This window comes from Fistularia commersonii, chromosome 9 (genome assembly GCF_037954325.1).
Source record: "Fistularia commersonii isolate RoL2024-O1a breed Wild chromosome 9, RoL_Fcom_v1.0, whole genome shotgun sequence".
Classification (NCBI taxonomy): domain Eukaryota; kingdom Metazoa; phylum Chordata; class Actinopteri; order Syngnathiformes; family Fistulariidae; genus Fistularia; species Fistularia commersonii.
The window spans coordinates 5,416,525-5,443,648 of NC_141292.1; the positions used below are offsets into that span (position 1 = coordinate 5,416,525).

The window sequence follows — 27,124 nt, forward strand, 5'->3', positions numbered from 1 at the left end:
CGTGCACGGGGAACAATGTAAATTAGTTTTGAAAAATGACACGTATCATGTCACGGTTAAATTACAAAGCGACAATGACAACTTCACCTCCCCGTGTCAGTCGTTCGGTACATCGCAATTTAGTGACTCCGTGACGCCCTCTCATCTCTCGGCCAAAAACGGAGGTTACAATCTAACGTCTCTCTGTTCTGTCTGTCCCTCTTTTGTCCCCCCTCTCCTCTTTTTTTTTCTTCCGCCAGGTCTCCACATAATGGAGCAAGAATGAACAGAGAGCGGCTTAAAAAAAAGCATGAACTGGAGGTTTATTGAGGTCATCTGCTTCCTGTTTATATGGGACCATATAACAGTTCAGTCTTCCCGCCAGGACCCGTTGGCCACTGAGCAGCATGTCACCAAGCAATATGACTGGCTCATCTCTGACCGCGGACCTTTCCACCACTCCCGGAGTTATCTGTCCTTTGTGGATAGATTCCGCCAAGGATTTACGACCCGATATAAAATTTATAGGTGAGTTCACTCTCGGCTTGTGTACTTGATGGCGGGCGTTTTTTTTTCTTTTTTTTTTTTTTTTTTTTTTTTTAGGAATGCTTCTTCTATTTTAAGGTTTAAGTTGCAAAAAGGATTCGCTGTCCACATCTATAACCTATTCAGTCTGTTTTTTTTTGTTTTTTTTTTCATTTGCATGCACTCACCTTTAAAGTGAACATCAATTTTGCATCTTCACTTTGGAGGGGATTTAAACAATATTTAGGAAACAACTTTTTTTAGCCATACCTAGACAGAAAAACAAACAAAACAAAAAAGGAAAAAAAAAATAAGTGTGAAAAAATCTGTGTACAAATGATAAATAAATAACTCCAGAAAGCTATTGTAATATATATAAGTAATGTAATATAACATGATAAAGTATGTCGTTCTTTATCATATAAGGATAATATAATATGTAATATAAAGACAGGGTTATATAATAAGGAAGGTCAACTGTCCATATCAACATCCATCCATATGAAGGCCACATTAAAACAGGATATGGAGCAGTTTATTTCATTTGAACATTTTTATGATGTTATTTGTCAAAAAGGATAACTGAATCTAAAAAAATATATATATATATATGTATGTAATCATTTGATATGCTGAATGCTTGAAGATTTTTTTTTAATCTTTCATTACATTTTATCAAATTCAAAATTTGAATCATCAAAAGCAGAGGATTAATTGATAACTAAAAATCCAGGAGGGCTAGAATTTTTTTCGTGATATTATCTGCTCTGCAGCCAGTAGAATAGATGTCCTTATGAAAGGATATGCAAATGTCAATACATTTCTCACATACACAGCTATTAACTGCTTGTATTCTTTTTGGGGGATGATTTAATTTTAATGATGTATAACCACATGGTGCACCTTTCAGTCAAAGTTTCCTGTTGTTAAGAATCATAAAAAGCATCAAATCTCCACACCTCTTTAAAATAATATCGTTTTCTTTGAGGCAAAAGGGTTCACATGTCACCAGTGGGCCGAGATGTGCTTCTCCGGTGAACCTGGCTCCTCTGCACAATGACTTTCTGATTGATTCATCCCTGTTTTGCATAAACACATCCATGAATGATGAAGAGTCCTAGTGAAATGGCCATTTTTTGAGCCTCTTGATTTGGTCCTGCCATCAATTATTCGCAATCCATTTGGCTGCCATCTTGGGACAGTGAGCTTTTAGGTGGACAAATTGGAGCCCGGGTCTTTAAATCTGGTATGGTATTATTTTCTGTCAGTAAGGGGATTGGGCATGAATGTCTCTTGGAGTGCAGGACACAGCACTCCAAGAGGTATTCGTGATATTTTACTTTCTAGACTTTCATAAATTACAATGTATGTTGACTAATATGACTTACAATGGTTTGCTGCAGATCGCCATATACAATTGTATTGTCAGCCATGTCAGAACAATGATATTATGTGATTAGTATCTTCATTTTGTTCACTTTATCACCTTGCAGTTTTAATTTATGCATGCTTTTGCCCTATTGGTGTGAAACAGCCGCTGTCTTGATCCCCGATTGTATATCAAGACTGAAGGTCTAGGTGAATTTTCAATCCATATTCAATTCATTCACTTCATAAAAATGCCTGTTACGTTTCATAAAATATAGATAATATATTTTTTGATGAAAAGCAGTGCATGCAATTAATTGGATAAGCAACGCAATTTTGCAGCCGCGCTTCCAATCATGACTTACAGTCCAGATTGTTGTTTTGCGAGATGGAATCTTGATCCGGCCCTTTCCCGGTTGTTTTCCTTAACCTCATTCTCAATTATTTGTTGTCATAAACTGAACATAAGCCTATTAATTTTCCCTGATCTAAACCTCTTATGATCTGAAAGGTGACGAGAGGCAGTGGAGGGGAGTGAAGGCCATAAAGATTTTTAAATGTAATTAGCCCATAACTTGAGTAGAGGTTGTGGAGTTATTATCATTATTATTATTATTATCATTATTATTATTATTATTATTGTTATTATTATTATTATTATTATTATTAGTAGTAGTAGTAGTAGTAGTAGTAATTAGTAGTAGTAGTAGTAGTAGTAGTAGTAGTAGTAGTAGTAGTAGTAGTAATAATAGTAGTAGTAGTACTAGTACTAGTAGTAGTAGCAGTATTATAATGATAAAAACATTTATTATTATTATTATTTACCCTTTCATGGTATGAAACTGAAATTGATTAACCAGTTAATTAATTCCTGGTTATATTTATATGATTCATATGATTATTTATTCATATTTTGTTTGAATTATATTGTTTTACATGCTAATATTGTCATATGTAACAATACACATGACACATATTATATGATTTTATAATATTTTATTATTTCTGTCAGACAGAAATTGTCCATCAATGACCTTTCTTTTCCTTAAATTACACTTTGAAAACTTTGAAAATAAATGCAGATTGTATTTCATATTTCAACCAATCATGTTCCATAGATTCTATCCTCATCTTCTTATTCAATATACGACTCAAGCCTTTTTAAAATCTCTGACTCTTTAATATAACTACGTTCAGTAATTACGATACAAGATTCATTACTGAAGAGGATATTAATTAGCGTTGTTTCAGCCTGGATCTCCTTGCGCCCCGCAAACATAGGTAGCGCTGGAAATTAGCTGCCTCGAAATACCCTCGCTTTCAGAACTGCGTGCTTTGATTTCCTCACATCTCTGCAGTCTGCTCACTCAAAATTATAGAATGAATGAGACAGAGTAGGAGAGTCAACTCATTCGCATTCCTTTGACAGTTTTTTTTTTTTTTCTCTTTTTGTCCCAGAGTTTGTTCTATCTCTTTCCCCCATCCCTCTTGGTAACTTGCCACAGCCTTCGGTCCCCACCGGCTTTCGTGCCTTGATATTGTCACATGAACAGTAAACAATGAATTTGCATAATATGTATCTTGACAGAGCGAGATGCTGCACAGAGACACGAATCTCAGAGGCAAAACTTCAGAGGCTGCTTTCCGCAGACACTGTACGCCCATCGACTGCTTGCCTGTAACGCGGTGGTGATTTATTGAAACAGAGATGTGTGTGTTTCCACTTAGTGTTGGGCTGGGATTGTTGCAGGTCCCAGATGCAATCCTGTTGTCTCTTCCACCTAAAAACCATTAGTGTCATTGAATTCAGCCATCGGTGCAGGATGTTGCCTCCCACGTGAAAAAACAATTTAATCGTGCATTAAGTAAGATCAGATGTATTTCCTGTTAAAATTACAATGGCGATCAGCGACATACCCTCACATCTGTCAGACAAAAGATTCGAGAAAAGTCTAATACTTGCACGTGTGATTGGTGTGATGTTTCGAAATTGTCTCGTTGAAACAGGCTGTGGAAAATCTAGCTATATTTCTGTGGAGGTTCTCAGTCATCTGGGTCATGATGAATTCTTGTCGAAACCCTCTTCTCTTGGCAGCTGGACTTGAATTTCTTGAAAACATTTCAACCCTCATCCAAGGGGAGTTTGAAGGGGGGGTTGTTATGCTAATGGAGGTGTTGTTCGTTGGAACAAAAGAGCAAATTAGTGAGATTCCACCACCTTACACCTAGTTTCTATAGATCAACTTAGCCTTTTACACAACAAGCCACCATAGCCTAAACTTGCCCAAAACCCCGGCTGTTATATTTGGAAACTCCCCATAGGTCATTGGAGCTGAAGAGGCCTCTCGGAAGACGGGTTAAACGTCCTCAAGTGTAGAAATTCAAGCCCAGTTGCCAAGACAAGAAGATTTCGAAAAGAAAAAAAGTAGCTAGTATTTTATCCCACCACCACGGATACAATAACAATGGAGGCTCAATAGGAATCACAACACACGATATTATTTGTTGAGTGATAGTGAATCGTGTTAATAGCAACATCGCGATAACACACAAGTAATCCCATACCGATACGGGATTAAAAATCCATTTTGATTTTCTGACTCATCAATAAAAACTGCCTTTGGGGTGACTGCAGCGCGGTCAGTAGGACAAGGTGTACCTCCGATCGGGAGGTTGGCAGTTCGATTTCTGGCTCCCCCCCTCGTCTACACCCAACTCCAAGTTGCTCCCCATGTCCTGGACATTCATAGGTAAATGCAATCCAAGGCATTGAAGGGGCTTTAGAAATGGGGACCATTTCAAATTCAGCGGATTAAATGGTTTAGGGAAGTTGATCGGTTGTGACTCCTGCCATCGTCTTCCTCCTATTTATTCGATTATTTTGAATGGGGTGTGTTCTTTTGATTTATAGTAATGAAATGAACTAAAAACATTTTTTTTTTTTTTCTGCCCGTGTGCTATTTGCGACCCGCACTCATAAATCATTCATACGTGCTTCACGGCCCCGGCTTCGGATCGCTTCTGTCACGGCCCGAGTGGAAACAAGCGGTTCGGTCTAAATTGAGTCGTCCCGAAGAGAGCGCTGCGCCTTAACACACCTCATTTTCAGATCAACACGCGCGGAGTTCAGAATCGGGCGGGTCTGCGATTTGGTGAGAAGCAGCTCATTACAGAGAAGAAAACGGCATTGATGCTCGAAATACAATCCATGTTTTTTCTTCACCAGGACTTTGCCAAACACAACGTACCTGTTTTTCCCCTCTAGATTGTGACTCCAGTGATGTTTAAAATACCGACTTTGTCTTATCAGTCACTATTTCTTCAAAACAGCATTGTAGAGCTAATTTGTGCATGATAAATTATCAATATTATATGCTAACTGTATTCATTTTGATGTGTGTATATTGGGATATGTTGCCCTTGATCTGACTCCCCCCCCAAAAAAAAATAATGAGGAATCAATCACCACAAGAATCATGACATCGTTTTTTTGTTTTCTTCTCGCATCCATCTCAAACCCATCAGAGGGTCAAGCAGCGGTACAACCCCCAAATGTAGGGATGTTGAGATGAACCGGTGGTCCGGGTTGGATTATCATCCTAACCCTGGATGACCGGTTCATTTGAATGATTAGTATGTCTTCAGTCGGAGAGGGGAGGAAATTACCGACATCAGCTGGCGCGACGTTTGGCTGGAATGAAATCATACATACGCCGCTCCTCCTCGGTACATGATTGCCCCGCCGTGCTCGACTCTAACCAGCAATGAGGACTGAATAGCTTTGTAAATTTCCCAGGGGACCATCTCTGCCTTGACGATTTAGTGCTGGAAAGTGGTTGAATCAGATTTGCGGAGTGACAAAGCATCCATCCCTTTCAGGTTCTCTTATCGAGAGAGATTACCCCCTACCCCCCCGAGGCGCGCCGTTGGACAATGGCGACCTGATCGGCGACAAACAAATCTGCCACGTCTTTTAATAACACGGGCACTCTGCCTAATTCAAAGGATAAACACAGATTCGGGAGGAACCGGCCTCTTGTCTCGTTCTCCGAAAAGGTCACTGTCACTCGAAGGGGGGAGGACGCACCACCAGCCACCAATTATCCTCTCCGTCTCCACTAACACGTCTTGCGTTTTTCGAATAGTAATTGTCAGACCGTGTCAAGTTTGTCTGCCGTCTTGGAGTTCCTACCCAATCTTACCAAATCCCGTGTATGGCATTCATCAGACGACACACACACACACACACACACAAAGCCACAAAAAACCTCTTTCATTACTGGCTGCTATTGCTTCTTCGTCGGATCTGAATAATGCGTATCACCGTGTGCTTCAGCCAGCAGTTTGAAATTTGATGGCCTGTTTTGCTCAGACTAGCATCTCTCATTTTGTTGGTTGTACTCTATTATGGGGTCGAATGTGTTTCAGATGATACGTGTTGGCTGTTAGGCGTTTGTTCACAATGCTCTATCTCAGGTTCTTGTGTGCCTGAGTGAAAATCCAATATAAATGCAAATCTGGGAACCATTAATGCATTTTAAAGGCCACAAATCAGCATTGTACTGTAATCAAAGAAGTGATGTGGAGGGGTTGTTATTTAAAAAAAAAAATTAAAAAAAATTAAATGCATAGTTTTGATTGATCAGTCTTTGAACTAGAGCTCATGGAATCTTCAAAATCATATGACATTTTGTGTGGAGTGTTGTAATGATTGGTGAGGAGAAAATTGGGAAAATTCCACTTGAATATGAACTCTGTTCAGAGCAAAATGCAAACTGATCCTGCTGGAAAGCAGCGAGACGTATCCTCTAGAAATGAATAAAACCCTCCTATATGCTTTTTTTAACCGCATCACTTGGAATATTTGAAAAAATACCAACCCACTTTAAAATCTTTCACATATGGTTGTAAATTCTCAGATGGGCCCAAAGATATGATTTGAGTTTTATATACTGTACCCTCTGGATTTTCATTATTGACATATATCAGTGTTGAAAGGGAAAAGCAAAGAGAGTCAGAGCCTAAAACACTGGAAACAGAAGCAAAAAGTGCTCCGCCTGCAGAAAACACAACACCGCTGCCTGCTTTTATATCACTTCTGATGTGCCGTGCAAAAAATACTTCCTTTCGTACCGACGCTCCATTAAAAAAAGAAAGAACCATAAATATTCAAAGCTCAAAATACACTGTGTCCTGAATCAGCCATTATGATGCCATAGTTACATGGCTTAGAACAACCATAAAGTAAAATAACTGAAAAGTGCAGTAGATTATGATTGTGTGGACTCAATTATTTTGTTGATTTCTCAATTTCATTGATGGCATCATTAATGTGAGTATGTCAGAGGATGGGAACAAGATTTTGTTCCCAGTGAACCCTGTCCTCAATAGACCCCAGATGCACATTTACTGTATCACAATAAATACATTATTTTAATTCTGAAGGCTTAGTTAAAAGGTATCTTGATACAACCCTCGTAATAGCTGCCATTTACTGCCATTATTATTGTTATTAATATCATTTGTATTTTTTTTTTTTTAAGGTTCAGTCATTTATTTTTACTTGTCCATTAAATGTGAGCTGAACATATTTCTTTTAATGTTTGAAAGTCAATAAATAAATAAATAATATAAAAATCATTTTATATCATTGTACTTATGTGTGAATTGAGATATCAAATAAAATGACACTAGATAATCAAAGTATATTTTCATGCAGTGCCACCAAGAGACCATATAACTACACTTTTGAAGTAGTTAAAATAGATACTTCATTCAGTTAATGATATCTGGTTTCTTTGCAAATAACTACACATGGGAAAGAACGTTATTTGTGTGTAATATAGTAATTAAAAAATCTTAGTCAATTTGAGTTAAGAAAGGGCTTTTTGTGTTAAGAAAAAGACCATTTGGGAAACCATTCAAAAGAATACATTAAGTTTTATGAGCAAGTAACTTTTTATTAGACTTCCTTCAAATAAATGTGTGTAGGAAATCTCATACATTTTTTTTCTTCTATTTGTTTAGTTTTGCCCTGCAGAGGAAAGACAGCAGGTGACACAAAGAAGTCAGTGCAGACAATTGGGGGAATTGAAAGTGCCTAATGTTATCTCTATGCAAATGAAGTGTCTTAAAGGGGAAAAAAAGAAATGTGATAGGATGGAGATACAATGCATTGTGATGTTGTTAAGAAATGTAAACAGTATCTTATTTATATATCTATAAATGAGGCACAAAAAAATAGGCTGAAATGTGTATAGAAACAGAGAAAAGAACTGAACCATTGATTAATTGATAGATAAATAAGTGAATAAAGATACATGATATGATTAAGGTTGTTTTTCTGTTATACATTCTGACTTTTCATTAGAGTGTCATCATAGTATTTATACATTAGAGTATATATACTGTGAATATATTCATATATTTTTTTCAATGTGTTTTAGTACTTTTTTAGAATTTCTTGCAATGTTTCCTTTAAATTCCAAATACATGGATGATTCAGTGTAATAGATGAATAAAACAAATCTAAACAATATAAAATAAAATTAAAAAAGGATAAAATAAGATATAATTGGATAAAATAGGATTAAAAAAATACAATAAAAAGAAAAATATAAAATGTTCATCAAAACACCACTGCATTTTTTCCAAACAAACTACATCAATTAACATATTGGATGTCCAGTTCTGTAATACACAGTCCAAAACTGAAGATAAGAAAAAAAACTCAAAAATACAACAATCATTTGGTAGAAATCATGCCAGTTTGAAAGTGTGAAAATTACCCATTTTTCTGAGCTGTTTCATTGTGCTACCTTGTGGAGGTTTGTGCAATTTTGCAAAAAAAAAAAACAACAACAAAAAAAAACTTTTCTATCCTATTCACAAAGATTGGTCTTGTAAGGGATTTTAATATTCTGTTACCACTTTTAGCTGTTGTCCTACACTCTACCTTTGCCATAAAAGTAGCTCTTTCAGATCTTCACCCCACTGTTAGATGTGATATTACAGTCATGACACCGTTATACAAGAACATTATGCGTATCTCTGAAGTGAACATTGCTTTATTATTATTAATTATTTTGTACGATAGGCGGTCCGCACACAACCACTTGATCAGCGCTAAGCTCTAAATGAAAGGTCTAATTTGCATGAGCAAACAACTTCTTCTGCTCGGTCTCTAATTTTACATTTTCATCAAAAGGGTAGCATCGAGTTCATTCATGCATCCGTTCACCTCTTTTTTGTTCCCGTCTTTTCAGATGACTCCATGTGGCACACAGAGGCGCCCGTTTCAATAATCGACTCAAAACGGATTCGGATTTCCTCCCGGTGATGATCATTTGTTGCCGTTTGTTTTCGACAGAAACAGCGTGTAACATTTGTCTGACTCAGGTCTTGAATTAGTTCGGAGGAGCCATCCGTAATTGGAAGGCCTGATTTCGATGGAGTCGGCAGATTTGCTGAGAGGGTCCGTGGCAATGTTTAATTCAGCAGGCTGCGGCCACATGTAGCCGCGGAAAGAGGGGAGGTAGTTGGGAAGTCAGGAGGGATGAAAGAGACTGAAGAAAGAGGATGGAGACGTCGAGGGGTCTGAGGTGCCATTAGGCACAGAGACAGGAAGGTGATAAAAGTGTGTGAAAGAAATTGTCTGTAAGTGGCAGAAACATGAAAGGTGGTCCGGTGAGTTTAGGATTAAAACAAGGAATAAGGGAAGAGATGTGTATGCCGGCGGTGAGGTCGCACTCAAGGTGACAAAGCACCGCCACACAAAAGCATCGTAGTGGCCCAGATGACTAACACACATCACGCTCCGAAGTGTGCCCCTTGCGCAAATGAGAAACAACAAAAGGCATCTATTATGGAAACCATCCCTGGGTCTCATCACAGCTGTACTCGGAAAATCACATCTGTTTATCTTCCGAGAAAATGTTGCAACCTCCGCAAAGGCTCCAGACACTAATTCTAGGTGACTATCACAGAGATTCACACAGTTTCATCATTCTATTCATCCAGAGCAATAGTTATTATCAATGCCGGTCATGTAAGACAAGAATAATAAATATATATATAAATATATATATATATATATATATAGTTTGAAGATGAAAAATGAGAGATAGCAAAAGAGAATGAGAATGAAGGAGCAATATAAATTGGTGAATACGTATTTTCTATCCACCCATTACATCAGTCCAAACCAATTTCACAGGGTTGCCTTACATTTTGATATCAAAGTTCATGATTATGATTTGTAACTGTGTAGAATGGAGAAACCTTCAGTGTTCCTATATATGATTTGTACAACTGTACGCAGTGTTACTGAATGGAAAATAAAATAAAATAAAATAAAATAAAATAAAATAAAATAAAATAAAATAAAATAAAATTAGCAAGTCAGTGACTAAGTAAATATCATGAATAAATAAATAAACAAACAAACAATAAATAAACAGAAAATAAATGAATACATAAACATTGCCAGTTTCAGTAATCAGTAATAATAATTACTGAGGACTAATAATAATTAACAACACAAAGAATCGGTGTTTATTTTTCCCTTTCATTGCAACACCTTGCTCCTTTTGGCTCAAAAACTTGCTGAAAATGTGAGTTTTTAATATTCAAAATATTAATTGCAGACCGAAACGCATTTATCTTTGTAATGAGAGGAACAGATGGTACCCCTGGCTAAACTTAGAAGTCAGCGCACTCATATCGAAGACATTTCTGGATAGTTAGCAGGAAAGATGGGGATACAAAGTCTAGACTTTCCATCACAGTGTTTCACAACACTAACTTATTAAGAATGGAAAGGTCATATCTGCAGATCTAATTATATTTTGAAATGGGTTTGTGCAGTCGGAGAGGATACCACTACAACTAAGTTATGTATTATTGCCATTTTGTTGTGGTCTGTCCAAAATTCACACACAGAGTAAAAATAGGGTAAATCCTCAAAAGGCTGTCAGCGCTTTTTATGGTGAACCATGCAGTCTGGAAATCAACAATAGCTGCGTTATTATAACCACATGTGTTAAAATATGTATGAGATGTTATGTGAGTGGAAAAGCTTTTCCCTTCTTGTTGGTGACAAACATCGCACTAATACTTCTCAACATCCATCTCGCCATCACCCATCCCTTTCAAACATCTTTTCAACCGGTTTATCTGTGTTTTTACTAGAGCACAACCGCAAGAGTATGACAGAATCCAGTATTATCCCCAAAGAAAAGTACAGTAGGACTTCGGCTTACGGATTTAATTCATTATTTGACTGTTCGTGAACTGAAATGTTTGCGAACCAAATCAGTCTTTCACAGATAACCTTAATTATGACTCTGTTTCTGGTGTTGTTTCTCTTCTTGCCAGCACTTGTACTCTGCGTTTCCTTTTCTATATCAGCAAAAGTAAAGCCCTGTCGCATACGAGACCCTAGCTAATGCTATCTCCAGCAAGTTGTCTTTCATTATTCCAAATTACCAACAATTTTTCTCCTACCTCTGGGACCTGAGACTTTTGCTTTATTAACATCTCACCCTTTTGCCACATCAGCCGTCTTTTGCGCATCTTTGTTCCTCAGGATTGCACAGATGGGGGACTTAACTGTGTCGTAGTGCTTGGCGAGATCTGTAACACGAACATTTCCTTCTTCAGATGGACTGTAATTATTAACGTATTCCTAACATCACTTTCACTGGCACTTTTGACCTTTTTTGGAAGCGATAATGAGGGCTAACCTATTAGAAAAGGGGTTACAACAGGAGAGCAGAACCATGAACAATGTAAACAACATGGAGTAGCATGCACAATTGTCGCTACGCAACAGTGGGGAAACTCTGTGAGTTTGTTTCTTTGCACGTTCATGAGACTTGTCCGCAACCCAATTCGAAATTTGATCGAGAACTCTGTTCGTAGGCTGATTTATTCATGATTAGGGACGTTGGTAAGCCGAGATTCCACTGTCATTCAATTCTTCATCACTCTTTGGACTCCGACGATGAAGGATGTCGATTTTGCCTAATAAAGCAGTTGTTCACCAAGAGCCGAAACTACGCCAGAGAAACTTGACGTCTTAAGATAGTGCTGGGCGTCAACTTGCGGCTGCATCGCAATTACGTGAGCTGACACAGGGGGAGGGGAGGGGGGGATTGAAATAGGATGGGGCTCTATGCCACTTTCTTTCTACAACTTAGAGTTAAAAAGCCCCCACTGTGAGAAGACTTAATTATTGGCAAGGATTGGATGGTAATTAGAGGAGAAACAGGAGGCAAGGAGAAAGTGCCAGGGTTAAGTACTGACTAATTCACTGCGTGGGACGTCTGCACGACTCTCCCATGAGACTGGCAATAACCGTAAAAGCAACAAGCTCAGAGGATGTATTAAAGCAACCAGCTCTCACATTACGCCTTCAAGATTCAAGATGTGTTTCTAAAGTTCTGAGCGAATCCAAGAAATGAAAAAAAATTCAAAAGTCACATCATATTTGCCACAAAGTTTCTGGGCTGATTCATGAACCCAGCTTTTTTTTGTAATATTCTGCGAGTGTGAAGCCAAAGTCAAGGTGCCAAATCACAATGTAGTTGTCTTGTGTCTTGGCATGGGGAAAATAGTGAGTGTTACATTTTTTGAGGCACTCCTGGACAGTCTTGTGTGATGTGATGTACATGTTTCACACTGATGTGAAACATTTCCGGTATGCTATCAAAGGTTTAGCAGGCTGTCGTTGCAAATTATGAAAAAAGAAAATCCAGTAAAGTCATCTAAAACTTTACTCTATAGTAGTGAAACCGATATTAAAATTATATTTTTATATTTTGGTAATTTTCATACTATTACATACATATTATTATAAATATTTTTTGTCTGAAGATGACAAATGAGAGATAACAAAAGAGAGTGAAGAACCAATATAAATTGTGAATGCATGGTTTCCACCATGAACCAATTTCACAGAGTTGCCTTACAGTTTAATCTCAAAGTTCATGTTTACGAATTGTAATTGTGCACCACGCAGAAAATTGCAGTGCACCTATATAGGCTTCTTACAATGGCATAGTGCGACCAAAATAAAATAAGATAAAATAAAAAAAAAATAAAATAAAATAAAATAAAATAAGATAAAATAAAATAAAATAAAATAAAATAAAATAAAATAATTTAGATTCAATTTAATTAAATTAAATAATCACTGAGGACTAATAAAAATTAACACCACAAAGAGTCCCTCAGACTTAATTTGTATGGTGCAGAGTGGTCTACTGACCTTTCCAAGCAGGTATGGACGGCTCCCTTGACCAAAACCCAACCCAACCCAACTGAAAAGATCTGAGGTCAGTGCCAGCGGCCTACTATCTTGACCATTTGGGGTAGAAAGAGATATACCGACTACAACGGCTTCTCTCGACCTCAACACTGCTGATCCACCGGTGGATTTTGGGTACTTTTGAAATACAACTTGACACTTTAAAGTACGGCACAATTGAAAAAAGAGGAAAAATAATTTGTCACTTGACATGCCATCCTCGATCCCCTCCGTTTCCTCTCAGGAAACCACAGTTTGACGGCGAGATTGGTCCATCGAGTGTCCCGACAGTGTACGATCAACAACAATCACTCGGGGTGCAGATTATCCACCGCCTCTGTTTTTTAGCTTTCAAAACAGACAAGGGGCTGGTTTTCTAGTCTGTGAAACAGGCGTGCAGTATTCAGATATGTCAAGAGTAGTCACATTGAAATTCATATTTCAAAATCCCATCGGAGTTAACTTTATGAAATCACGCCACTTCATTGTGAGGACAGGTTGGTTCTTCCCACATGCTTTCTCTCTGCTCTCAAAGTAACTTCTTTCCTACATCTGTTATGCTATACCGAGAGCTTAGAGGGGAGTGAATTGCGGGGAGTGGAACTGCTAATAAATCCCGATAGTACTGGAGTTCACTCAGTTGTTAGGGAAATTAGAAAAATACAAGAGACATTCAGGGGCCCGGAACCGACCAAAAATAGCAACTGGATTCCTCTGGTTGCCTGGACGTAAATATTCACAGATGACTGATGGCATGTAGCCCCGACATAAAACTTCAATTAACAGCACAGGCTTTTATTTACTTTAATCACTGAAGTTTTAAGGACCCTTGTGTGTGTGTGTGTGTGTGTGTGTGTGTGTGTGAGCATGGGAGAGATTTGTGAGACACAACAATGGGAAAAAAGAGGTAGAGGAAGGCAGAGAATGGAAATCAGTCACTCACGTTGGCCTATATCCGTTTAGACTCCATTCTCATCATTTCACAGGAAATGGCTGTTGTGTCAAAATGTAGTGGATCCGATCACACGTGTTAATCTCCGGCTCATCTGTGGTCGATGCCCCCCCAACACACACACACCTCCGAGCTGGATTCTGCCTCCATCAGCCGCAAACAAGAGGATTAATTCAAACTTTATCCTCTCTTCTATGCCACTTTCAAGATCATTAGAGAAACATTTTTTCCCCCGCTGCCTCTCCAGGCAGATTATACCTTGATGAAAGCCATTTGACTAGATTGAAGATTGAAAATAATAAAAAAAAAATGATAGAAAAATAAACTAAACTAAAATAAAATGAAATAAAGGACCTCAAGTTCAACTTTACCAAAATTGACCCCCCAAGCTACTTGAGCCTTTTCGGTACAGCTTGTCCTTCATAGCCAAGAACCTCCAGATTTAGTCCAAACCCCTTCATATTTTGTGTTCCCAGAGAGGTGAAGGGGAAATTTAATTCAAAAATAACAAAGTGCAGCACATTTTTTTTTTTTTTACTATTGTGAAGAGAATTGTATTCTGATACATACTAATAGGATATTCTTTCTCGAAAATATTTGTCAATATTTTGTTTTTGGAAAACCGATCTTTTACAAGGTTTGCTAGCACGATTGATCTGTTGGGATTGGGAATCGGTTATTGCCTATTTTGCTGCGGTATTTTGTCAATGTAAGCAGCCATCGTAATCATAATAAAATACATTATTAGGCAATACGTCATTGCCGCATTGTGCGGCATCTGAGTTGAGTTTATTTTCTGAGGCTTTTTAACTTTGCCATCGATCCGTGCAGATCCTCGCTGGTCTGTGTCTTTTCAGCTGAAGTGAACAATGAGGATGCTTAATGAGTCTGACGGTGAAAGAAGCACAGCTCACAACAAGCTACTTTTTGTGCTGGATAATTATGGCAGGTGTGTGTGTGTGTGTGTGTGTGTTGGGGGGGTGGTGAAATCAAGGGATTTCACTCAAGGGTGGGTGTATGGTCAAGAATGAGATGCATGTGCCAAGCGCCGGTGGCAAATGCAAGTAAAGAAGCTTACTGCTTCATTTCACATGGAATTTATGTTTTTTGTTTTTTTTTTTTCCACTCCGAGTGCCCGGTGGCGTGTATAAATGGCTGCTTCAGTGAACTGATCTAAAGGGAGGGCACATTAAACTGAGCGTCTCCAGGAAGGTTATCTTGAGCTCTAGGGTTTGCAAACTATTGCTCTGATAAATGCTTTTAACAACTAATGACATTGTCAGACTTTAGTGAGTCAGTAATGTGATTGCAGATCAGCAACGACATGTTCACGCTTTTGTCCTTGATAAAGCTTTTAACATGGTGTTTAATTGTGGCGACGTTGCTGTTTCGTGCAGGTGCACATTAGATTTCAATACCGTTTTAAATTGCTTTTTTAAGCAATGCAGATTTTGTCATCGTGACAAAACAAGTGACGGTATTCTATTAATCACGGCATAAATTTGTCAACTTAAACTTACATGAAAAGTAGAGGTTGCCGTTTTTTTTTTTTTTTTTCTTTTTGTCTTCCTCAGTTTAGAAACAGCTGCTGACAGCTCAACGTTTGTGATCATTAAAAAGTAAGACATTATAAATAATTACACAGCTGTCTTTGGTGGCCTTATATGAGCACTGATGATGACTTGATGGCGCAAGTGAAGAATAAAAAAAAAATAAAAAAACTGAAGGAGGAAAAAAATCTACGTCAGTGTTAGACCAAGAATATATTTTCTTTGTGGCTCTACTGTGCAAGGAAAGAAACAATAAAAAAAAGATAAAATATATCTGTGCATAGTGCGAGTTACATCTGTGTTAACACACTAACAAATATAATTGATTTATCCGAATATCCAATTTTATCCAAACATGACACACTAATGAAGAGCATTTAGTCTGAAATGAACCACGTTGAAGTATCGATAATATTTAGCTATTTTGCACTTAATTAAAAATGAAGGGGTGATGAAATTGATAAGTTTCATTTAAACAATAGCAACACAAACGCAGCCCACAGATATCATCAGCGTTGCGCCACTTTATTTGTTGTGTAACTGACAGTTATTTCAGTGCAAATTGAGTTCACTGTCAAATGGATGGGATTCAATATGCCGCATAGAGGAGGCTTATTTCCTTTCACTGTATGAGTGCCGTGACCTTGGTAGGTTTCTGTGTTGTATACGGATTGAAAGAGCATTGTTGGTGATTTCATTACTGGCCGAGGAATGATGAAGTGTTTCATCAAATGCACACAATGTGCTTAGACTCTGCGTGAAAGGCAGAGGCATATGGGAAATAATCTTGTAAGTGCGCTCTTCTGAATAAACAAACAAAAAGAAAAGATATTTTGAGATGTCTTATGATGTAATACTATCGCCGTTTTCCCCCTGCAACAATCGTCCCGCGTTACCCTAAAGATATTCTTGTGTCACTCACCGGCCGCGTTCACTTTTTCCGACGGCGCGTCCCATCAAATTTCGGATTATAGTGAATTAAGAGATTGGTTTTGATTAGATCCATTTTGTTTCATTCCCTAATTACCAGATTCAGCTCACAAACCTATCGTGCCAGGAATATTATTCCATTCAGTTAGTCGTGTCCCATTTGCTGATATGTTCCAATTAATGGAGAGATTCTGAGGTATTTACATGTGGTTTAAGCATTGCTTTTACATTAAAACCCATGCTCATGTAAAATGGAATTAGATTTGATTTACAATTTGTGTACATATTTAGACACCCAACAATAAAAAAACGCTTCGATTGGGCCTGCATAAATGCTGAGCGGATTTAATTAGACTTATTTTGGTATTTTGCAAGAGGGCAGATTTAATTTTGTTTCTTTTTTATTTTGTTATTTGGCTCTTTTTTGATTTGAGCTTTATGAAATTTATGACCTCCCCAAAAAAACAAACAAAAAAAAAAAATAAATGAGTTGCAAAAACAATTGAAGAAATAAATAGATAAATAAATTGAGCTGAGCCAGCCAAAATATGCTTTCTTAACGGTATGATGGTAGTAATTGTAAATAAATAAGTAATACAATTCTACTCACATGCAATTCATATTTAAATGAAGGTTCTCATAAGTGTCACCCGCTCTTTAGACCTTACAAGTAACATTGCTGCAATAGACAGTTTCAAAAAGTCAAATTTAGAAATCCTATTTTCAGAGAGTCAGGGAGAGAATCACACATTTACCCCACTTGAACCCTCTCAGTGTAAGATTAAAGCTGGTATTATAGCATGTTGATCTTAAACATCACAGTTATGCGGATGTAATCCTTTCAAAATGACTGGATCGCTTGCTGTCTGCATATATCCCATGTTCCCCTTGCATGGGCAAAAATATGGTAATTATCGGACTAAAGCCATAACTCCAGCCGTATGGAGTCCATAACGTTAGCCCTCGTGTCATGCCTGCTGCATGATGCCACGTCTCCGAGGGAAGCTGGAATGGCTGGAATGACTGATATGGAAAAAAAAAAAAAAGCTCGGCAAGGAGATGCCTGGTATTAATTATGGGATTACACCAGAAAATAAGGTGTTAAATGTTCAAATGATACTGTACCTGTTCTTTTTTCGAGTGCATATGAGGCCATTCTTAGAAAAAAAAAAAAAAAAAACAATGCCTCTGCCTCCATCCGGCAGTGTGTATAGTGCCGTTATTAACATCTGGCAACATCGACAGTCTGAAGCAATTATAGTTGACATGCACCCGATTTTCTTCTGAGCCCATTATGTCTTTCACTTTGATAATCCACTGATGGTATCTGACTACGCTGATATTTTTTTTTTTTTTCGAGCTGCACTGTAACAAATTCATAGATGGCTCCGCCCCATGTTCTGTGCTCTACATAGACAGCCATTTTTCTGACTAAGGCTCGTACCATTATTGAGGTGAAAAATAAATAAAACAAGCACGCACAAATACCTCAAGTCAACCAAAAAGTATTAGTTGGCCTCTTTCTGATCCTCCTGCATATTGCTTCATACTGCACCGCAGCACCGGATTAAGATTCATTCTTTAATATTTTCATTGGTTCTCACTGGTTGAAACTCATACAGGAATTCAATTGTATCTCTGTCTGTCTGATTTATTGCGAGGCTTTGGCTGCCTATTACCATGACAGGCCAAGATGTTTTTTTTTTCCTTTCATTCCTCAGGCTGCTGGAAAATACTCGTACAACACAGGAACCGGGATTCTGTGGTCTTGGCTCACGGTCTCTAACCCCAAAGAAATACCTGTAATTGCTGTCCTCAAGAGAACACAAACACCGCAGAATACGATGTTATACTCTACTTTAAAAGATGTTAGAGTGTTTCTTATAGCGGTAGTTTAACTGGGCCAAAGAGATATGAAACGCAGCGCACCAAAACATCTGTTATGTTGTTTACTTCATTTCACTCCCCTGAAACACCGTTCAGCCCCAATGTTATAATTAAATAGGTTGACATGATAAAATAAACTGATCATCCTTTTAGCTGTCCATCAAAATTTAGAATAACAATGAGTTTTGTATTTCACTGGAAGTCAACCGTGTGCTAACCGTGAGCAAATACATTGTTTAAGATCTGAGATTTCTTTTGGTAAAAGGATGACGGCAGCTGTTGCATGGGCTAAAAACATGCATTTAGAATTGCAAATTTAATTTAATTTGATTTAATTTAACATAATATTTGTTTTTGTATTTTATAGTATTTTATTGTATTTTTTGGGCATTTTTTTTAGTATTTTTTTATGTTTGTTTTAGTTGTTTTTAATTTCAATATGCATGGACATGAGAGGAGCAACTGGAAATACACAGACCCCAATAATAACAATAATAGTAACAATAATAAAATGTTCCTGTGCTCTGATCATCTGTGTCAATAACAAATCCATTCATTCATTGTCTGTTCGACTCGAGCATACATACATTAATTTGGTGATTGGCTGAGCCCCCTTCTCCTTTCTTTTTTTCAAATTTACCGAGCTAATTTAATTGTAGCCTCCTCGAGAATTCAACCTACTAGATAATTAATCTCATGGCCAATCAACAAGCCAAGTGGAGCTGTGGAGCCTGGTCGGACGAACAAAACAGACTAGTAGAGACAGTGGCAGACAACGACCGCACTCTGAAATGGTCCTGAAATGCATCACAGCAGGCGGACTTGATATTTGCGTGAAAATATCAGCAATCATGGGCTGTTTGGCTGATGGTAGCTGTTTGGAGTATTGAATTGCTTTGCCTAACCCTAATGGCAAGCAGGCAAGCAGATGTGTGTGTGTGTGTGTGTGTGCGTGTGTGTGAGTGTTTGATGTTGATCCATGAATCATTAGCGTTGTGCAAAGTCAGCGATCAATCAAGCACACGGAAAACTATTTACGGTTGATTTTTAGTGTAAGCAGAAGCTCTGGATATCAGGACTAACCTATTAATCAACCAACTCACCAAACAACCAACCAACCAACCAACCAACCAACCAACCGATCAGTCAACCAACCCTACCATGTACATTTTGTCTTATCACATGATTTTATCCTTTTTGGAATAGTGTCCTGTTTATCCCAATAGTATTTAAGAGTATAAGAATAAGTGACTGCTGTTGCCATGGTGGCCATTACCACTGCAGATGCACTGATGTTGATATTGTCAGGTAAAAATGCATAAATATTAATGGTAATTGGTGAAACAAACACTGATTTATGCGCAAGATTTCCCTGAAAACTGGGCTAGATGGCGAGAATGCACTGCCGGGCCTATATCAAGGTCTCTAAACGTTTTCATCGGTCATTGGTTAATCATATGAAGTGCTCAAGTGAATGCATCGCTGTGAGATGTAAATCCTGGAACCTCTCGTTCTTCAAGGAGACTGCCGCTAAAATAAGACACGTATGGTAAGTCATAAACCTCGCTTGGTGCTACGCCGGTCTAAATGCAATAACAATTATCTTAATTGCTTCGGGAGGAAAAAAAACCCAAAACAAAACAGGGTGAGCTCATGGCGTAATGTTTCTGTGTGAGGGAACATCGCGTGCAAAATGAGAGAGAATAAGTCAGTGTGGAAGAGTCATTTCACAATGTCATTTATAGGGAAATTACCCTCATTGGATCTAAGTGTCCTCAGTTCTGCAGCTCACTAGTGCTTTTTTTATTCCCTATGTATTTCATTTAACTAAACAAGGCACAAAAGAAATGTGTGAAAATGCCCTGATATTTTCTGCAAGACAATTATTTACAGAAATGCCGAAATGCCAGAACATTTTATGCGGTTAACGTGACTGAGGAATTTCATTGTGCTTATTAATATCTTACATGATAATACATTATGTTGACTAGAAAAAGAAAACTTTATCTGGTATTTCATTTCACAGCCTTTATCAAATTGCACCGTGCACATTCATTCATCTATATGTAGCATTTTATTCATTCCTATTTGAAACTGTAAAATAAAATATGTATTTTATGTCTATTATGACTATTCATTTATTAATTCATGGCAATTTAGTGTATTTTGACAAGGCTCTTGACAAGGCACTGTTAAGGAGAAAATAATGATAACTCAGGCTCGTTCCAAAGATTAAGGCAATTGATTATTATTATTATTATTATACTACAACTAACTAACTAAAAAAATAAATAAAATATAACAACAACAACAACAACAATAATAACAATAATAATAACAATAATAAAATGTTCCTGTTCTCTGATCATCTGTGTCTATAACAAATCCATTCATTCATTGTCTGTTCGACTCGAGCTGCACTCAAAAGCTGGAGCTTTTCCCAGCTGTCAGCAGGGGTCTGGACTAATTTTAACATCTGGGCGATTTATAGTCTACATTTAACCTACTACTGGCTTCTGGATTGTCACAGAAAACCTTCCCGAAACAGGGAAAACATTCAATTCACACCAGGAACTTTCATTACGAGGCCACTGTGCCACCTTGGAACATGGTGTTTATTCCTGCCTTTGCATATGAATGCTGAGATGAGTGAATACTATTTTTCAGATATGGGTCTCTTCAAAAAGTAAATAAAAGGAGGCAGTCAAAACAATTAACTTAGAGATAATCATTTGGACTTGGAGGCCAAAAACTGCCCTCGTGTTTCACGTTTCAAGTCACTGAAACGGTGACAAGCCGAGTCTCAGGTGTTGTATTCTGAAAACCAACCTGATGCAATGTTGTGGATTTTTGTTTTTTTGTTATGTATGTGTGTGTGTGTGTGTATGACCTTCCGCCTCACTCGATTTGCTCTGAAAATTCAAAAATAAACTCGCTGTGAAATGTTACTGGAGCGGAGCTGAGAGCTGCTCCTGGTATTCTGACATGCACAGTTCTGATGCAGTGCTGGTAGAATCACAGTAATTGTCTAGAGTGGCCAGCAATCAGCCGTATCGGAGCCGCAATGTGTCACGGACCCGTTGGGATACACGAGTTATTGAAAATCGGGAAGAATAAGCATGCTTAAGTGGAAATAAAAATAAAAACCTGGAAGTTATTATTCATTTACAAAAACATTCAGCCTGACAATTTACACTTTCTTGCAGGGAATAATAGACGGCGGCAGAAAGCCCCGTTCTTTCAATCGTCTGCTGAAAATGAGCCGTTACCCTCAAGAGTATTCAGTGTTGACACAGCAAATGCGAATATTACAGTAAATCTAATATTGAATCTAATGTCAACATAAATATTATTCAAAATAATATTGCACCCATTCCCACCACAAATTAAACTCTTGGTGAGATGATCTGTAAGAGATGAGCGGTGGGAGAAATGGTTATAAATGAAACATTTTCCATTGTTGATGTTGACTGTGTCCTTGCTTATCAAGGAGACAATTCACACCACCTGGAAATAACCACTCTGAGTGGTTAACGCAACATAACAACAACAACTAGATGTCATTCGCGCCGAACAAAATAATCTTTTACAATCCAGTGCTGACCTTTTTTCCTGAGTAAAAGTGTTAGGTTCTGGAATAACGCAGAGATACAATTATAAAGTGCAGTGGATGGAAACAAGGAACTAGAGTGAAAAACCTTCTTTTTTTTTTTTTTTCCCTCTCATTTAGTTCTTTTTGAATTCAATGATGTATCCTGGGAATAAGGACCAGAATAGCAGAACTGACTGACTCATCAGTGTTGAAACATGTTTTGTGTGAAGAGCAGTGTGAACTGGATGACTGCAGAGAATGTGAAGAAGAAGAAAAAGATAAAGAAAAACAAAACAATAAAAAACAGCCTTCAAAGTCTGTTGAAACTTTCAGCAATGCGGCGACCGTGCTCAGGAGATTATGTAACTATAAATTAAACATTTGTTATGACTTCCAGCGTGCTAAATGATGTATCTATCGTCACAAAATACATCCTTGACTGTTAAAAAAAGGGAAGAGTGTGTATATATATATACATAAATGTATATATATATATATATATATATAAATAAATGAATATATATATATATATATAACAGATAAAATTATCAATTAAATTAAAAATTATACAGCTGTCAGGGATGATTAGCTCAAGACACAAAGGCTAAAACCTACAAATTAATTCCTGAAGAATTCTTCTCATATATATATATATATATATATATATATGTATGTATGTATATGCACACACACACACTCACACTCACACTCACACTCACACACACACAAACACACACACACACACACACATATATAAGTATCATTTTCACTGGATAGCTTTAGGGCTGGATTTTTTAAAGTAATGTGTTTTAATCAGTCTACTATTCTAATGTACCGAAAAAAAAACATGGTAATTATCACCTCGATAATAAATGATCCTCCAAACATATTTTTCACGTTGCCAAAAAAAACATGATGAAATCCTCCCTCGCTCAATTATAGCCTCTGTCAAACAGTCTTTCAGTGAGCTTGTGGGAACTTGCCAGAATGATTTTCTCGAATTTTGCTGCAGGGGTTGAACACTGGCCACGGAACGAACCCGTTAAAATTCAGGTTAAATATGTTAGAATTTGAAAATTGCATATATATAAATGTATATATTGCTGATTGTCTGGGCTCGCTATATCCAATCATGGCTACCATCTACTTCTCTGTCTTTGAGCCACAGCGGAAGATGATAAATGCTGGGAAGTAACTATCCAGCTGCCATAATATACTTTATGCTAAAAATGTCACCGGCGTTAATGTTTTGCTGAAATTATTGCCGGGGTGGGCGGACTTTATGACGCATGATATAGTTGTGTGACAAAGCCCTTGGTTGATGGTTGTTATTCATTCTGTCCAGCCAGATGAGTAAAAAAAAAAAAAGAAAGGAGGAAAACAAGAAGAATTCGTTTTGTATTCTATGTATTTACTTTTGTATAAAACTCTGTTCAATCAATCACTGTGGATAAAATGGAACATCATCAAAACTTTATTATTTACTTACGGTACTAACAGAACAGACTCTAGGGGTCAAGCACGCTGCCAAATGAGAGATAATATATCATCCTTTCTTTATATATATTTTTTGATTTTCACAATTGATGGGACAGAGAGAATGAAAACAATTTATTTTATTTTTTTCACCCATGGGAGTTTGGGGGAAAATGTTGCCCTCTTCCTTGCTGGGTCAGCATTCATTAATATACAGGACGAGGTGTTATTGCCCCTTGTGCCAAAATCCTAGGTGAAACCCATCTAGAAGCCCATTCCAGGCTGTAGAGAAGCTATCTACAACAAACAACAAGCAAGCTAACACCCTACCAAACAGTCACCACATACCTATATTAGCCATAACAGCAGCCTGAAGCATAACACTGGGGTTTTCAAGTGGGCACCTTCCTTCATCGGCGTTTCATCGCGTTAGGCCCGCAACACCTCAAGAAGGCTTGACAGTGAAATTCAGTGTGATGGAAACACCTCCCTCCATGTTACATAGCTGATCAACAAACAAACAGTCTTTTCTTTAGTGGCCTCCACAGCGACCATACCTCCTCCTTAGCCGCAACTATTTACCTGCTCATTCTGATGCCAGGGACATGCTAATGACCGCAAGTATCAGGCTCCGGCTGCGAATGTCCAACTCAATATAGCAATGGCAGACTTTGCCACAAAGCCACGACAGCCCACCTCTACAGGCCGCAACCGAGCCCCCCAACCTCACTGCTCTGCCTCTGCTGCCATCTCAGCATACCTAGCCTTTTTGCACTCACAAGCCTCTTCAACTCAATCCTCCCAGGGGACCGTAAGTTCGATAAAATACACTATCCTCTCTACCCCAGACCACAGCAACATATCCAGCCGGTTGCTAACTATATAGGCTGGGACGACCAGCTGCTTGTTGAAATCAGTCATCAACTCCCCAGGCCCCCACGGACACTTAGCTGCTCTAAGTGGTGCCTGGTCCTAAATGGTCTAACCTTTTCTCCCTTGCATACAAATGTAATCTGCAAAGCCTCCCTATTACCAACTCCATATTTTATCTCTAACCGCTTTTCTTCCACTGCTGCTGCCGAACATTTCAACACCTGGTTATGACACCAAGTGTATCGCCCCTGGGAAGAGTAACCTTACACCTTGGCAATATATGTCCAAGTGTGCCCATCCTAGAACACAACGGACAGCCAGCGTCCTCGGAGAGATGGTAGCACATCATTTGTTTATCATCATTTGATAAACCTAATCCTATTGGCCCTCCAAGCTCCACAACTCTTTACCTCAACACTCTCCTTTCCACATCCTCCCAATTTACCCACTGTACTTGCTTTTGCCTGTGACACTGCTCTAGAATGCCTTTTCTTGCCCATGTAAATCATCAACTATCAACACCCTCTTTTCTGCAACTGATGCCTTGCTCCAGACCGGTTTTCTTACACCCAACCCTAAGCCTCCACGCCCGTGATGCTCCAAGCCTATAATATCCCTTCATCTAGGGGCTGTCTGTACTTGCTGTACCACCTCCTTTGGGTTCCACTTCTTCCCTGTTTTAACTTTTGGTGCCACACTCTAAACCACCAAGTCCCTTGACTGAGTGAGAGTCATTTCCAATCTAACCTTTGCACACTTGAACTCCTCTGACAGACTAGAAATTGGCAACTCCTATATGCCTTTTCCATTCAATGCAAGTGTAGTGCTCCTAGCCATGTCCTATTAACTGAGTTCAACATCCTTTCTAGTTTCCCTGCCTTTGACAGGGTAACCGTCAAAATACAAGATTGCAACAACCAAAACCGCGAGCACCAAAACTTCAGCTTCCCTGGGAGCCCTAACCTATCTATACTTGAAATGGCTTGACACATTTCCTGCCTCAACTGCTAAAATTGTCCCTTACCACTAAGTCTTTCATCAAACCATCTAATAATAATAATAATTCATTAATCGCCATGGGTATATTTATTCTCTGCAATTAACCCATCATAGATGAACCATGAGCAGTCGGATGCCATCCCCCAGCACCGGGGCCGTTAAGGGTTCAAATGCATTTGTTGACAGTACTTTTCAGACTCATCTGACATTTGCTTTGAAAATAGAACCAGTTTAGTTTTGAAGGCTCTGACGTTTGCTTGCATTTCATGCACAAACCGGTTTTTCCCTTTTAGCTTCACATCCAGCTCATTCACGCGTGTCAGTATGTCCACAGTAAAGGCTAAATCACAGAGCCAATATATGTCATTCAGCTCAGGAAAATTCTCAAGTGGTCTCAAGTAGCTCCAAAAAATGAAATGACCTCCAGTTTGAGCTCCCACATTCATTGATCCAATCATTCAATCATTCACATCAAGTATGAATTCTGTACCAATCTTCGGCAGGCCGGCTTAAAAAGACCAACGGTCTGGATGTGGCCCGCGGGCCGTAGTTTGCCCATCCCTGATCTAACTTCTTCAACAACCTGCTAGTACATGTTATAGTTGACATCACTGTTATCATTCCGTCCATGTAGGACCTAATTGGGGGGAAACACAGCCTTCCTTGAAGCCTTTCTCCACCTACCACCCATTTTCGAAGCCCTAATAATTACATGCATTGCCATAATAAAAGCTAATGGAGAAATTATGCACCCTGCATCTCCAGCTACTGCCATGCTGTAGCTGTGCTCTACGCTGGTAATGCGGAGCCGAATATCAGCAAAATACGCTTTTATTAAACCCTTTAAACTGCCTGGCATTCTAAAAAAAATCAAAAGCCTCCAATAACAGCCTATGTGGCACTGACCTGAAAGTATTAGCCAGGTCTAACAACACTATATGTAAATCCTGCTTCTCGCACCTAGCTGACTGGATTTGGGGCCAAATCATCACCAGCACCAAAGTATCAATTAGCCTATTCTTTCCTCAGTAACTAGACAGCCTCTGTGCCACCGCACTAAAGAAACTTCCCTTCAAAATTAAGTAAGCTGATTGGTCTAAACTGACTTATCTCTTTTTTGGAATGAAGATTCCCCCTGCTCTGTGCCAAGCTGTGGGAATAACCTGCTTCTTCCAAACTACCTTCATCAGTTTCCACGAAACTTCAACACATCTGGTGGACTCTTATACAGCCGGTAGGGCACTCCATTAAGTCCCGGGGCTAAAGAGGCCCTTGCTCACTTCACTACTTCCTGAACCATCTTCCACCTTGGAGGGCTATCATCAGACAAACTATCTATCTGGAGTATCAGAGGGGAGTGCCATACTATACTCTAAACTAAAAAAGAGATTTTCTCTACACATCTATTACTTCCTCCTATGTCATCACTTGGAGAAGCTTTTTGATCTTCATCAGGTCGGAGTCGGCAGCGCGCTCAGTCACGCTGTATGCTGTACATTTCCTGCCGCTGAGCTCGTGGGGATATTCACAGGATGTCAATATAGTCTAACTCTAATAGACAGAGACAGCAGGCTGTCTGCAAGGTGTTATGGCATGCCATAATCACTTATTCCATCCATAATGACCTATTGTCTGCAGCCGTGATATTCAAGTGACCTTATAAGTCGGGGAAAAACGAGTAAAGC

At 38.5% G+C, this 27,124-nt stretch overlaps 1 protein-coding gene across 1 annotated transcript in view; it reads left to right on the plus strand.

The window, feature by feature from the left end:
• brinp1 (bone morphogenetic protein/retinoic acid inducible neural-specific 1) overlaps positions 1-27,124 on the plus strand; it is a 125,321-nt gene that overhangs the window by 27,202 nt on the left and 70,995 nt on the right. The window contains exon 2 of the mRNA XM_086152121.1: positions 240-507. Coding sequence (XP_086008247.1) covers positions 290-507 — 218 coding nt within the window. The 5' untranslated portion in view covers positions 240-289. The remainder of the gene's footprint in view (positions 1-239; positions 508-27,124) is intronic.